At 45.5% G+C, this 14,444-nt stretch overlaps 2 protein-coding genes and 1 pseudogene across 4 annotated transcripts in view; 1 reads left to right on the top strand and 2 right to left on the bottom strand.

Moving 5' to 3' along the window:
* The window catches only part of slc26a5 (solute carrier family 26 member 5), a 32,529-nt gene extending 30,287 nt beyond the window's left edge, over nucleotides 1-2,242 (top strand). For 2 of the 3 annotated variants that reach the window (XM_017715381.2, XM_037547512.1), the window contains exons 19-20: nucleotides 1,160-1,214; nucleotides 1,897-2,242. In XM_017715381.2, the coding sequence (XP_017570870.1) occupies nucleotides 1,160-1,214; nucleotides 1,897-2,039 (198 nt within the window). In that variant the 3' untranslated portion in view covers nucleotides 2,040-2,242. The remainder of the gene's footprint in view (nucleotides 1-1,159; nucleotides 1,215-1,896) is intronic. The other variant, XM_017715382.2, reaches the window with a different exon arrangement.
* Nucleotides 2,243-7,715: 5,473 nt separating this feature from the next.
* psmc2 (proteasome 26S subunit, ATPase 2) lies at nucleotides 7,716-14,440 on the bottom strand. The gene is made up of 12 exons (XM_017715384.2): nucleotides 14,301-14,440; nucleotides 13,237-13,274; nucleotides 13,009-13,090; nucleotides 12,808-12,907; nucleotides 11,779-11,910; nucleotides 11,602-11,674; nucleotides 10,223-10,318; nucleotides 9,965-10,129; nucleotides 9,784-9,871; nucleotides 8,614-8,816; nucleotides 8,113-8,209; nucleotides 7,716-7,994 (listed from the first exon to the last, which is right to left on the bottom strand). The coding sequence occupies exons 1-12, from the start codon at nucleotides 14,368-14,370 to the stop codon at nucleotides 7,837-7,839; spliced, it is 1,302 nt and encodes a 433-aa protein (XP_017570873.1). The 5' UTR covers nucleotides 14,371-14,440; the 3' UTR covers nucleotides 7,716-7,836.
* LOC119264448 lies at nucleotides 13,866-13,966 on the bottom strand (annotated as a pseudogene).
* Nucleotides 14,441-14,444: the final 4 nt, after the last annotated feature.

Raw genomic sequence — 14,444 nt, 5'->3', positions numbered from 1 at the left:
GCTCTGACGTTTAAATGAATGTTTCAGGCTTGGTGGGGCGACTCGCAGCAGATAGTTTACCAGATTTAACTTTTTTTCCCTTCCTTAAACAGGAAAGCTAAAAAAACTTTTGAGCACAATATAAAATCCTTGGTGAGTCCAGTTTGTGAGCTGTGAGGAAACGTGCAGGGTGTTTCAGGTACACCTTTACATAAGCAGGTCTTAGGTTGGGGTTAAGATTAAGTGACCCTTATTAGTCCCACGACAGGGAAAATTCACCTCCGCATTTAACCCATCCGTGAAGTGAAACACCACATACACACTAGTGAGCGCACACACACACACACACACACACACACACACACACACACACTAGGGGGCAGTGAGCACACTTGCCCAGAGCGGTGGGCAGCCCAATCCGCAGCGCCTGGGGAGCAGTTGGGGGTTAGGTGTCTTGCTCAAGGACACCTCAGTCATGTGCTGTCGGCTCTGGGGATCGAACCGGCAACCTTCCGGTCACGAGGGTGGTTCCCTAACCTCCAGCCCACGACTGCCCCTTGTAGGCAGTACAAGTTTGGTTTAATGTCTTTTTGTTGGCGCCGTTCTCCTTGGACCCCTCTCTCTCCTCCCCTGGATTGGGTAGATACTGAATAGAGAACTCGATATGCTTGTTAAAATGTTCTTTGGTCATCGTCTCCTTCCACAACACCTTATACATCCCCGACCTCGGAGCCTTGGCTGAAGGTCCTGACGTTTGGGGGCTCGTCTGGGATATTATATGCGAACATTGGTGTTGGCGTTGTCCTTGCTGGTTGTAGCAGTGACCATTAGTCCTGGAGCATCATTGACAGGCTATTTTTTAACCTGTTCTGAAGCCCAGCTGTCTGCTGACTAGACTTTCTAGACGATGATGGCGTATCGGGACCAGGCCGATATTCTGGATGGGACGTGGGCGTCAATAAAACAATATGATTTTGTCCCGAAACGCCACTTCAAGAGAAGAATAGTAGTTTTTAAAGCAGAGTAGTTTATAAGAAAGGAAAAATATCATACCTGTATCGTCAAGATTGCAGTGTTGGCCGCAGAAAAGCAAACGTGGTACTGTGGCATCTCCAGCTTGACCAATACACTTAAATCTCTATCCGTTGTGATTGAAACCCTGAAACTCTCTTTATTGCAGGTTATTAAGGAGTACGCGGCCATCGACGTCAGAGTTGTCCTTGCTGGTTGTAGCAGTGAGTGTTGATGTTTAATACAACAATACATGCATGAGTAACACTGAACTCAGGGGAATTTCACTGACTAAGAATTCCTACACAATTCAGCTGTTGGCGTGGATTTGACTAGGATTGCTTTACAGTGGTGATGACAGGAAACGGTGAAAAATGTTCTGTAATGTTTATGATGGTAAACTACAGTAGGTTCTCCTTGGGTACTGTTCGTACTTCAAGTCCATCTCCCTGTTTCTACACTCACTGTCCACCTTATCAGCTCCACTTACTGTATAGCTGCACTCTGTAGTTCTACAGTTACAGACTGTAGTCCATCTGTTGGCTCGTAGTCCATGAATGGAGTTGAAGTTCTCTAAACTCTCATAAAACAGCGTCTCAGTCATCAGGCGGTGAATTCAGAACCAGTTCATGTAGGAACTTTCTGTGAGGAGCTTTTAGAGGGGGACGTCTGGTTCCCATCACCACCACTGTGAGCAGTTTTCTCTAGAACGGAGCGTTTCATAACCTCCCACTCTGAATTTGCTTACATCTTAACGACCGAGTTATTCCGAAATTTAGAAAAGTAGGTGGAATTTCCCTGCAAGAATTGCTTCTAATGAGTGAAAGCTGGTTGGCGCCAGGTTGTGTTATACAGAACTGTGGATATAAAGAGCTGACCACTAATTCTGCATGTTGTCTTGGACAGGGACCCTGCTGTCTGACCTCAGGACTCTGCAGTTCTTCAACGAGCCTGTGACCCCTGACATCGTCTTTCCCACCATTCATGATGCTGTACTGCACTGCAAGCAGAGGGGGGGGGCTCGCCTTTCCAGCCCAGCTGTCCAATGAGTGCACAGGATAGACCAGGCCTGACAGTGTGGCTAAAGCATGTAGTGCAGGGCAAGATGTCTGCGTTGAAAATGATGCCCTGCTTTATTCACAGGATTAAAAAAACAGTGGCCAAAAAGAAAAACCTTAAGACCTTAAGGAACAGTTCAGGAAAAAAAAACTAATTTACAGTTTTCCACTTACGCCCACGACGGCATTTTAGGGCCACTGTTAATAAAAATAAAAATTGCAGACTTTTAGAATAAAGTCGTAATATTTTGAGGATAAAGTGGGCTAATTGGAGGCGGGGGCTGACTGGGGGAGGGTCGGGGGGTTCTCCTTCAAAAAAACAGACGGTTTCCTCCGAGCCCGTCCGGCTCTTTGTTCTAGATAAACAGTTTCCTGCTCAGCCGTTTCAGCCGGTTCTTACACTGATACCAGGCTGGTGCTGATGAGCAGGAGAGACGGGGGGGCTGAGTGTTTCTTTATGGGGGAATCGATATGAAACTGCAGCTCCACCAACTCAACGCCCCTCATTTAACACCAGGAGGCGCTGCTTCACTCCGCAAAGCCTTTGAGCAGAATATTGTGATCTTTGTGGTATTAATGCCACTTTAATGTCGTAATATTACGGCTTTTTTCTCAAAATATTTCGACTTGATTCTCGAAGTCTGCTATTTTTATTTTTGTTGAAAGTGGCCCTAAAATGCCGTCGGATACGAGTCCAAATTTTGCCTTATTAATTTAGAGCTGCTGCTAGAATTCAGTATCACCCAAACAGCCCAAATCCATCACCAAGACGTCTCTGAATCGTCTCAACCAACATCCAGATTTTTGTCACGCAGACTGGTTGGTTTGTTTTAGGACACATTATAACGTATTATGAGCTATACAATAAATAACAACGGACTTTAACCGCCGCTTCAGACATCGTGTTCACCAAGCAGGGCTGATCCTGGATCAGATTCCTCGGTCCCGCTTTATATTGTGTCTAACTGTGTAGTTACATGTGAACAACATATGCAACAACAATGTAACTACTGATGATTAAGTCACTGTTACAGATGATTAGAGACGTGCACCTTACATAATTACACGTGTATGAACTTCACTTTTGCCTCATGTAGTTACACAAGTGTCTCTTAATAGTTGTAACAGTGTATTCCATCTCATGTAATTACACAATGGTAATAACAAGTGTAATTACATTTGAAATTGGACTGGAACAGCATTTTTTCCCCCCAGCAGTAAAAGGAAATGTGTAATAACGTACATTTAAGACGTTATTTATACTGTATCTGCCAGCTTTCCTCACATTCAGCTGGTGTTTATGTTGCTACTGCTGTGACGCTGTAACCAGTTCCAGCTTTAAACCAGTCTGTAATGAGACAGAACAGCAGACGCCCCCTTATATTAACACATAACACTTAGAACATTCATTAAATGTTACATTAAACCCAAAGCAACGTCTATTACCACTGTTATTACACAGTAACTACATAGTAACTACACAGGAACTGTGTAGTTATAAAGTGTAACTAACACTACAAGAGTTCCTGTGTAGTTATGTAGCTACAGTATAATAACAGATTGGCATTAATCAATATGATGCAATTAGGTCACCTTGTTATAACACAGTTATTCCAGTTATGTAAAACATTTTTCCTTTATCTGCTGGACAAACTGCTGATCTGTAGTGTATCTATAAGATACACTTGTGTAATTACACAGGCTGTACTGCTGTAATCCATCTAACATTGGCTATATCATCAGTAGTTACAGTGCTGTTGCATATGATGTTCATGTGTAATTACACAGTTATTAAAGACACCTAACGAAGTGGGACCGATTCCTCTGTTTATGATGGTCATTGTCATGAATACAGGTTCTAGATCAGCCCTTCGACTCCTCGGGTGGTTTGGGAATACAGACCCTGTTGTCTGAAGTGTAAGTAGGTCTTACTTTGACCAAGTTGACCGGTCTGCACCACCTTACCAACGACCTGGACTGGGTGACTATTGAGTTCTAGTGTCTGTTAGCAACGTTAGCCTCGCAGCGGCAGTCCTAAACTATAGAAGCCAAGTTTGGACTCTTGGCTGATCAGCTGCATCTGGGCTAAGTGGAAAACTATTCCCAAAATATTCCCCAAGTATTCCCAAAATAAATTGCATTAAGAAGACGGAATAAAGTGGTGTCCAAATGTCCGAGACCGCAAAACAGAATTAATTTAAACATGAAAAACGGGAAGTTTTATCACTCTGAAAAATGAAAAGCAAAGAAAAGTTATGACAAGCAAAAAAAGGAGCAGCGTCCGAGGTTCTGCACTTCTAAGCCTCTGTTATTCAAATTTAAATGAATTTCAGTTTGTGAAATTTGCATGTTAAGGTCAGATTTCATCTCTTCCAGTGAAGCTCGTGCTCAGACGACTCTCGGGAGGATTTGATCGAGTGCCCACTGTCTCAGCAGCAGAAGGGGACAGGCCACCAAATACTGAGAAATTCTGAAATTCATGCTAAAATTGAAAAGATTCTACTTTTCATGCAAATATATTTATATAAGTGTAAATCCTTCTGTTGAAGCACTTCGGTCTAGCGGTCTCAGACTCCCCCACTGTAGATGTTATTTAATCAGTGTTAAACACGTATATAAATAATCTAATGACTGTAAGAGACCGATACGGTCAGAAACCTCGAACAGAAAACTGTTCCAAGCCTCTTAGAACCTTCGGTCGATGGGCTACAAGGACTTCTGGCTGTGGTTTTCACTGCCTTGAAGCTCTTGTGGATCCAGGTCTCTCACCACGTTCATGGTCTGTCCTTTCGGGTCGTCTGCAGTGGACAGGCTGTAACACTGCGACGCTGACGAAGCTGCCCGAGTGTGGATGAGCGATTACTTCGGATTTATTGATTCCCATTGATTGCTCATCCCTTTTGTACTGGTCACATTCTTGGTCTTTAGTGTAGAGATCCATGAAGTGCAATTAATTGGAGTGGAGTTCCTCTGTGGAACGTGGAGCAGAAAGCACTGGCGAACGTCTGATTTAGATCACTTTTAATGTTTTATTTGAATCGTTACTGGATTTTTAGCTGAGTGGACCTTTTCCACCAAGGTCAAGTGTTCATCATAGACTGTTACACTGTTACAGATGGTAATATTAATAATTGTATTGAAGATGCTTCACACTTTGATCGGCCGTAACATCAAAACCACCTCGTTTCTACGCTCACTGTCCACTTTATCAGCTCCACTTACTGTATAGCTCCACTCTGTAGTTCTACAGTTACAGACTGTAGTCCATCTGTTTCTCTGATACTCTGTTACCCTGTTCTTCAGTGGTCAGGACCCCCATGGACCCTCACAGAGCAGGTACTGTTTGGGTGGTGGATCATTCTCAGCACTGATGTTGTGCTGGTGCAAGTGGATCAGATGCAGCAGTGCTGCTGGAGTTTTTAAACACTGTGTCCACTCAATTAGACACTCCTACCTTGTCGGTCCACCTTGTAGATGTAAAGTCAGAGACGACAGCTCATCTGCTGCTGCACAGTTTGTGTTGTTCATCCTCTAGTCCTTCATCAGTGGTCACAGGACGCTGCTAGCTGGACGTTTTTGGTTCTCAGTCCAGCAGCGACACAGAGGTGTTTAAAAACTCTGCTGTGTCTGATCCACTCGCACCAGCACAACACACATGATTATGCCACCACAGCACTGTTACTGCAGTGTTGAGAATGACCCAACACCAAAGTAGTACCACCTCTGTGAGGGTCCATGGGGGTCCTGACCACTGAAGAACATAACGTATGTAGACAAACAGATGGACTACAGTCTGTAACTGTAGAACTACAAGTGGTCAGCGGGGCTGATAAACTGGCCAGTGAGCGTAGAAACGAGATGGTTTTAGTGTGACGGCTGATTGGTTTACGTTATTTGGCTTCAGCACATTTTTAACAGTGATTAATTTCTGTCTCCGTTTGATGATGAGAAGGTCACACCAGTCTAAAGCCCCTCTCCTCCTGTACTGCCAGCTCATGCCCTTATTTGGTACTACAGTCCAAATGCTGATGAGTGGTGAACCAGCTGCTGTAACGGTCTGGCAGTCTGATGTGTATATAGAGCTCAATAGAAGTGTTTACTTAGCGAACGCTGTTCTGTATGAGGACTCTCTCGGGCCGAGTGGCTTCGAGGTGTAGTAATTACTGACGTTCTTATCTAGAGGACTCGGTGTCACTAGCAGGACGCCAGGCTTGACCGCTTTGGCGTTCTGGTGAACAGCAGGCACAGCTGCTCTCAGACCGAGAGAAATATCAGCAAGAATCAACAGGAACCTTCTAACTGTCAGCCGTTGTTTGAGTGTCTCCTGCGTATAAATCAAGACCAAAGCCCTGAAAGAAGTGGGTTATTTTGTGAATTTTAGAGGTATTTTGTATAATAAAAATAAACATTTAAGTGATTATTTTTGTCTTTTTTCCATTTCCAGGCCAGCGTTTCTGGCCTCAGAGGGGAATTACACCAATTCTTTCATTTCTGCACAATTACTGAAGAACTGTTCAAAACCACGCGAGCTTAATGACGTTTGTTAACGGATGCGCGAGTGGAAACTTCCATGCTGTGCTCGTTTATTTCCTTATCTTTCTTAATATGTACCTCATCTCTTTAACACTGACCCCCACTACTGTATCTAATAGTATCTATCAATTCTACATTATTACTACTGTGAAAAATCCTTTGCTTACTTGTTAAAACTGATTTTTTTTTAAGTCAATATTTTATTAACACAGTGAAGGGAAAAAAAAGGTGCCATAACTTTTGCACAGCATGTGTAAGACCAGCTGAGCTGTGTTCTCTGTAGACCATGTGCACTTATTATAATGTGGTTTCAACACAGCATGTAATTTGAATGGGGTGCCCAAACTTAACACTGCAGAAAATCATTGATTATTAATTATTAATGTATAATTACCGGTTGTGTGTCTGCAGTTCCATCCACTTGTATGTCACTAAGTAAATCATCAATAGTTTAAATGATACCATTTATTAACGCAAACACACTGGCTACTTTATTAGGTACCCCTTGCTAGTAAAAGGTTGGACCCCCTTTTGCCTTCAGAACTGCTTTAATTCTTCATGTCAGACTTTCAACAAGGTGCTGGAAACGTTCCTCAGAGATTCTGGTTGGTTATTTGAGTTCCTGTTGCCTTTCTATCATCTGGAACCAGTCTGCCCGTTCTCCTCTGACCTCTCACATCAACAAGGCATTTTCATCCACACAACTGACCGCTCACTGGATATTTCCTCTTTTTCGGACCGTTCTCTGTAAACCCTAGAGATGGATGAGCGTGAAAATCCCAGCAGATCAGCAGTTTCTGAAATACTCAGACCAGCCCGTCTGGCACCAACAACCACGTCACGTTCAAAGCCCCTTAAATCCCCTTTCTTCCCCGTTCTGATGCTCGGTCTTGACCACCTCTACACGCCTAAATGCAGTGAGTTGCAGCCGTGTGATTGGCTGATCAGCTATTTGTGTTAACAAGCAGCCGAACCTGTACCTAATAAAGTGGCTGGTGGGTGTATAAGTATCATGGTTATTAACAGACCACACCTTTTAGCTAAAGATAATTAAATTATATTCTATACGTATACCTAGTACTACCTCGTCACCTTTAAGTGGCTCTGAACCGTTAGAAGCAGGACGCTCAGTAATAAGAGTCGAACACTTTATTTATTAATTACTGATAATACTAAACGAACATGCAGCTCAGCTCTCTTGGAAAAAGTAAAAGAAAGGAAAAAAACAGACGAGGTTTAAGGCGCAGACGTCGAGTTAGTTGTAGGTCATGTATCGCGGGGTGGCGCTGAACTTCGCGTAGGACTTGATGACCTTGTTCACGGCTTCCAGGAAGTCCTTCTCTGTGGCGATTTTCCTTCGGGCTCTGATGGCAAACATGCCGGCCTCGGTGCACACGCTCCGGATCTCTGCGCCTGAACGAGGAAAAGGACAACAAAAGGTCATCCAGTTCTTCAAATGAGCCTCTGAGGAATCAATCCTAGAGTCTGGGTTTGGGATCGTTTGGCATGACGTTAATGTGTGCGGAAGTACCTGTGCTGTTGGGACAGAGCCGCGCCAGCAGCTCGAACCGAATGTCCCTCTCCACACTCATGGAGCGAGCATGGATTTTAAAGATGTGGGTACGTCCCTGAAAACAAAACGGCACAGAAAAAAAAAATAGTGGTTTAATACATGCTGCAAATCTCATCTCTAGACTGCTTTGCAGGAACCCTGTTTCACCATTAGATGGCAGCAAAACATCACAAGCTCATAGCAGAACTTTGACCATTTGACCGCATGCCTGGTCACCGAGGACTGCCTTGTTTTGCAGGATCCTTCGAATGCAGCTGAGAAACTAAAGGACTCCAAAAAGGGGTGCTGGAGGTTAGGGAGCCGGCAACGCCGACAGCTTGTGCATTTTCTTTTTTGTATACCAAGGTTTTTCCCATCTCAGCTACAGCCTTGACTTTTGAGACACGTCTCCTAATTAGTCTCTTGCTGGTTTTGGCAGAGGTTCCCATCACGTAAGGCCAACCCTCAGACACGACTCACCTCTAGGTCAGGCAGACTGAACTCAATCTTTCGGTCAAGTCGGCCAGGTCTCATCAGAGCCGGGTCCAGAGTGTCGGGTCGGTTGGTGGCCATCAGGACCTTGATGTTTCCCCTGGGGTCAAAGCCATCCAGCTGGTTAATGAGCTCCAGCATGGTCCTCTGCACCTCATTGTCTCCTCCAGCCCCATCATCGAAACGTGCACCTGCAAGACGAGGACCAGAACAGGGTTGTTAGACATGCGATCACATGTTTCTAGCTGGCAGGTGAGGACAGAACCGTCAGCACTACATTCCACTGTCTAAAAAACAGTCAATACACATTTATAGGGCCAAAAGTATGTGGAGATACTTCAGATCCATATAAGCTTGTTGGAGCTATGACAGCCTCCACTCTTCTGGGTAGCTTTCGTCAAGAGTGTGTCTGTGCCCATTTAGTCAAAAAGAGTGTTTGTGAGGTCACACACTGATGTTGGGCGAGAGGACCTGGCTCACAATCGACGTTCCAGCTCATCCCAAAGGTGTTCAATGGAGCTGAGGTCAGGGCTCCATGCAGGCCACCGCACCAAACTTGTCAAATCACGTCTTTATGGAACTCAGTGACAGGAAAGGGTCTTCCCCAAAGTGCTGCCACAAAGTCAGAACCATGGAACTGTCCGAAATGGCACTGCATAGGGAAATCTTAGGCTGCTCGGCAAAAGAAGGCCCATTTCAGCACAGCTCTTGAGCTCATGTTGCTTCCAGAGGCAGTAAGGGTGCCTACACACTAGGCAATACAGGTACATTTGTAGTCTGACAGAAACGGCGCAGCGCCCTACTGAAATACACAGGAGGGCTGTGTTTCTGATGCTTCTGATACTTTTACGCATTTCAGCACTAGGCACCCACTCGGAGATTGTGTGGAGCTGTAGCATTTCCATTTCACAATAATAGCACTTACAGTTGACAGGGGCAGATCTAGCGTGGCAGAACTGAGCTCGTCAGTATGACCCAGTCTACTGCCACTGTTTGTCTATGGAGACCGCATGACTATGTGCTTGATTTTATACACCTGTAAGCAATGCGTGTGGCTGAAACACCCGACTTCCAGAATAAGGGTATTGTCCACATACTTTTGGCCACATAGTGCATACCTCCGTGTCTCTAATGGAAGAATGCAACCAGGAAACAAACCTCCAATAGCATCGATTTCATCAAAGAAGATGAGGCAAGCCTTCTTAGTCCTAGCCATCTCAAACAGTTCCCGAACCATTCTGGCCCCCTGCAGAAAAACAACGAGCCAGGGCAATTAAAAATATCTTCCTGGAACTTAAATAAGCAACAGGGCAAGTTTTATTCTTAGCCAGAAACTCACCTCTCCCACGTACTTCTGTACCAGCTCGGAGCCAATGACTCGGATGAAGCAGGCATCGGTCCGGTTGGCCACGGCACGAGCACACAGGGTCTTTCCTGTGCCCGGGGGTCCGAACAGCAGCACTCCCTTAGGGGGCTCAATGCCCAGGTTCACGAAGCGCTCCGGCTGAGGACAGACGCGTAAACATTAAAACCAGGGTCTACGACGGAGAAGTTAGGAAAGACGTGTTTAATGTAGTCCAACAGAATTATGTCTTACATGCAGCAGAGGGGTCTCAACTACTTCTCTGAGCTTCTCGATCTGCTCCTTGCAGCCTCCCACATCACTGTAGGTCACATCTGGCTTCTCCTCAACCTATTCAGGAACACAGATTTACTCATGGAACAACAACCTGCGCATACTTAACAACAGCCATTCAACTGCCTAGTGAAAGGTTTTCCGCTCTGATGCTCAGAATATACACCGGTCAGGCAGAACGTCATGACCACCTCCTCGTTTCTACGCTCACTGTCCATCTTATCAGCTCCACTTACTGTATAGTTCCACTCTGTAGTTCTACAGTTACAGACTGTAGTCCATCTGTTTCTCTGATACTCTGTTACCCTGTTCTTCAGTGGTCAGGACCCCCATGGACCCTCACAGAGCAGGTACTGTTTGGGTGGTGGGTTATTCTCAACACTGACGTGGTGGTAGTGTGTTAGTGTGCGTTGTGCTGGTCTGAGTGGATCAGACACAACAGTGCTGCTGGAGTTTTTAAACACCTCAGTGTCGCTGCTGGACTGAGAACCAAAAATATCCTGTGTGCAGCGTCCTGTGACCCCTGATGAAGGACTAGACGATGACCAACACAAACTGTGCAGCAGCAGATGAGCTGTCGTCTCTGACTTTACATTTTACAAGGTGGACCGACAAGGTAGGAGTGTCTAATAGAGTGGACAGTGAGTGGACACAGTGTTTAAAAACTCCAGCAGCGCTGCTGTGTCTGATCCACTCGCACCAGCACGTCAGTGCTATTGCAGTGCTGAGAATGATCCACCACCCAAATAGTAGCTGCTCTGCGAGTGTCGCAGAAACAAGGAGGTGGTCAGTGTATGTTCTGGGAGAATTCCGCCAATTTTTTTGGATAAATTAAATGGTTGAGATGTAAACAAAGTAATTCAGAGTGGTTTGATGTGAAATGCTCCAAGCCTAATTGTTCACCGCGATGGTAACAGGTTATGAATACAGCGTCTGACACCTGGGACACTGTTTTATGACAGTTTCGAAATCGGATTTCGACCCAAAATATATGTTTAACCCATGCATGGCAGAGAGACACATGCAGGGCACTGAATGGCGAACTAGTGCCCAGAAAGAACATGTTCAATCTTACCGTTATCGGGTTCTGGACGGTGAATAAAACAGCTGTGGTGTTGAAGTAACCATGACAACGAAGTAAGCATTTCACAACAAGTCACCCCGAGGGGCTCTGTCTACATCCCGGCAACTGAACTAGACTGATTTCTCCTTTAAGACTGATTATATAAGACAAGCCATTCCGGATAGGAGAAATATTCCATCACGCTACTCAAAAGATCAATAACACACAGTAGGAGCAGCTCTACCTTTGCTTACCTTCAACGGTTTTCATTTCTCACCTGCATCATAGTAACAGTGGGATCGATTTTGGGTGGGAGTGGAATGTGGATCTGATACTTGTTTCTGTCAACACTAAAAACAGAAGAGGGGGGGAGGAACAAGACAGGAACATCAGTCGTGCTCCAAATCTCCGAGAACTACACTGCCCGCCTCCGTCTAGCCTCCGTTCTACTCACCCAACTCTCATTCCTTCCTCGATGTCAGTGGGGGCGACCTGGTCACTGAGGTCCACCACAAACTTGGCAAACTGCTTCACATTGATGATGTACTTTGGATCCTCAGAGTCAGCATTGATTATCTTGGTGCACCTAAACGTCACAGCATTCAAAAGCAAAAATGAAGGCTGGGACCGTAAAAGGGACGCACAATCCTAGTCAGGAGATTTCTGTCAAATTGGCCCATTTATTATTATTTTCTCGTGTTTTATGAGGTAAATACTGCGAGGCGGGTAAAGGCACTCGCACCGTATATGAATCATTCTGTTACACCTGTACTTACTGTGATAAACAGCCAGCTGCCTCTTTCTTTGACTCGAGCCTTTAACTGATTTATGTTATTTGAACTGATTTTTCATTATTCATTAACCTTATTCTCCTTATTCTCCGGGGGGGTGGGTCCCTTTGAATTTACGGGATCAAATCATAAGGCAAATTATTCAGTAACTGCATGAAATGAATTAGAAATAAATAATTTCCCCTCAAATGATCAGATCGTGTGTTTTATGATCTCCACATGTCACTACATGCTTACAATTTACTGCCGAAAGCCAAAAATCTGCGACGCTCTTTGTGTTGTTTTCTAAAAGTGATGTTTCCAGAGCAGATCACTGAAGAGACGCCGTCTGTTTATAGTTTAGAGCCCAGATTTGGGGAAAAACGGGTCGACTTTCAGTAGAAAAACAAACTGAGTTCAGCTTCTTTTATTATAAGGGTTTAAAATGACGTCACCGTCTATTAGACTGGAGAGAAGAGCTACAGCCTCACACGACGCCCAGCTTCTGAATGGAGCTTATGGAGTATGAACGTTATGAAGAACATGATGAAGAGCGGTTTGGAGCCACCGGTGGTCCCGAGGAGTTTAAGAGGCTCCAGAACACGGTGTCAGTTTGGCTCTGATAAAACTCAGCCCAATTGGCTGTAAAGAAACTGGAAACAGTCACACAAACCCATCACTGGTCCATGCCCAGGATCTGTGAGATAACATACCTGGCAACCTGTAGGGGCTGCTCACTCTGCAGAGTCTGTTTATCTGCAGCCAAGTCCCACAAGGCCGGGGGAGCCAACCCCGTGTCCGACTCCTTGATGCCTACAGAGACACCAAAGACACATTTCAGTACTACAAAACATCAGCGGTCACCTCAACAAGCCAAACGCCTGAACAAAGTTCCCCAAAACGGATCGACGTACCTGTGAGCTCATTGATCTTCTTGAGAAGCTGCTGGATGTCGTCCTCCACTTGCTTAATCTGACGAGAATAGGTGCTTTGGCCCTGGGCATTAACAGAGTGGTTGGCGTTTGGTGAGTGCCCAAATATTTCACAACCATGAAGCTTAAATCTGATCCAGTCAATGTCGTTATGTAGCCAGCAAGGCGAATACAGCGAACTGTGTATGGAATTAAAGGCATGGTACTTACATAGGTTTTCAGAAGAGCGATATCCCCTTCATCCAAAGCTGTGAGGGGAAAAATAAAACCGCAAACCTGTTAGTGTCGGGGGTTACATTAAAGCAGCTGACCAACAGTCACGGGGCAGTCACGGGCTGGAGGTCAGGGAACCGGCCCTGTGACCGGAAGGTCGCCGGTTCGACCACCAGAGCCGACAGTCCATGACTGAGGTGTTCTTGAACAAGACGCCTAACCCCCAACTGCTCCCCGGGCACCGTGGATAGGGCTGCCCACCGCTCCGGGCAAGTGTGCTCACTGCCCCCTAGTGTGTGTGTGTGGTGTAATTCCCTGTTGTGGGTCTCTTAATCTTAGGAATCTGACCGAAAAACCAAAACGGACATACGAGGTTTTCTTCTGACTTTTCGCCTGGGTACACCCTCCATGAACAGACTAGAAGTAACGGATTAAAATACGTTTTAGGCCTAAATTCTCTCATAAAACTACCGTAAAACAGCGTCTCGGACGTCAGATAAATAGATAGACAAAAAAATATAGATATATAGAGATAAATAGACATTTAGATATATAGACAGACAGACAGACAGACAGATAGATAGATAGATAGATAGATAGACAGACATAGATAGATAGATAGATAGATAGATTGCTAGCTAGAACTGTATTGATCCCGGAGGACGTATCAGACGTTAACCTGATAACGTTACTACACTTGATCGTGGCCAAAAGGCCGAGAAGCGGCCACTGGACTTCGCAGATGTTTGTGAAATTTTGGTGGACTTCCCCTTTCCGTTCACTACATCGCGCCGCTGGCTAGTTAGCGCCGGCGGGCGAAGCCTGGCTGATAATTCCAGCTCCATGCGGACTGATGCTCTTCATAAGCGGCCGAGGTTTCAGATGAAGCGCTCTCTCGTCATTTCTCCGCCAATTTCCCCGTAAAATCAGCCCGAACCGCCCCGAGTCCGGACGGTTGGGCAGCGGGTTCTCGGCTAGCCGAGCGAGGAGGAGCGCTCGGCGCCTGGAAGCGAATATAAACACATACAGCGCATTAAATATGAACATAAATAAGCTTGTACCTCGAATCGGACCGTCCTCCTTCTCCTCCTCCTTGACTTTGCGCTGTTCGGATCCCAAATAATCCGGCATTGCTGCTTTCCTGCGCCGACTCCGAGCACCGCAGCGACGGGATTACACAGCAGGTTTTTTAGCTCGGAGGCTAA

The sequence above is a fragment of the Pygocentrus nattereri genome, chromosome 1 (assembly GCF_015220715.1).
Source record: "Pygocentrus nattereri isolate fPygNat1 chromosome 1, fPygNat1.pri, whole genome shotgun sequence".
Taxonomy (NCBI): Eukaryota; Metazoa; Chordata; class Actinopteri; order Characiformes; family Serrasalmidae; genus Pygocentrus; species Pygocentrus nattereri.
The sequence above is the reverse complement of the archived record's forward strand: the minus strand, read 5'-3'. Positions and strand labels throughout refer to the sequence as shown.

Excerpts from the sequence above, each read along its gene's own strand:
- psmc2 (XM_017715384.2), bottom strand. The coding sequence starts at position 14,370 with ATGCCGGATTATTTGGGATCCGAACAGCGCAAAGTCAAGGAGGAGGAG. Across the intron at positions 9,872-9,964 it reads TACAGAAGTACGTGGGAGAG|GGGGCCAGAATGGTTCGGGA; the intron begins GTGAGTTTCTGG and ends GTTTTTCTGCAG. Across the intron at positions 8,817-9,783 it reads TGAAATCGATGCTATTGGAG|GTGCACGTTTCGATGATGGG; the intron begins GTTTGTTTCCTG and ends CTCGTCTTGCAG.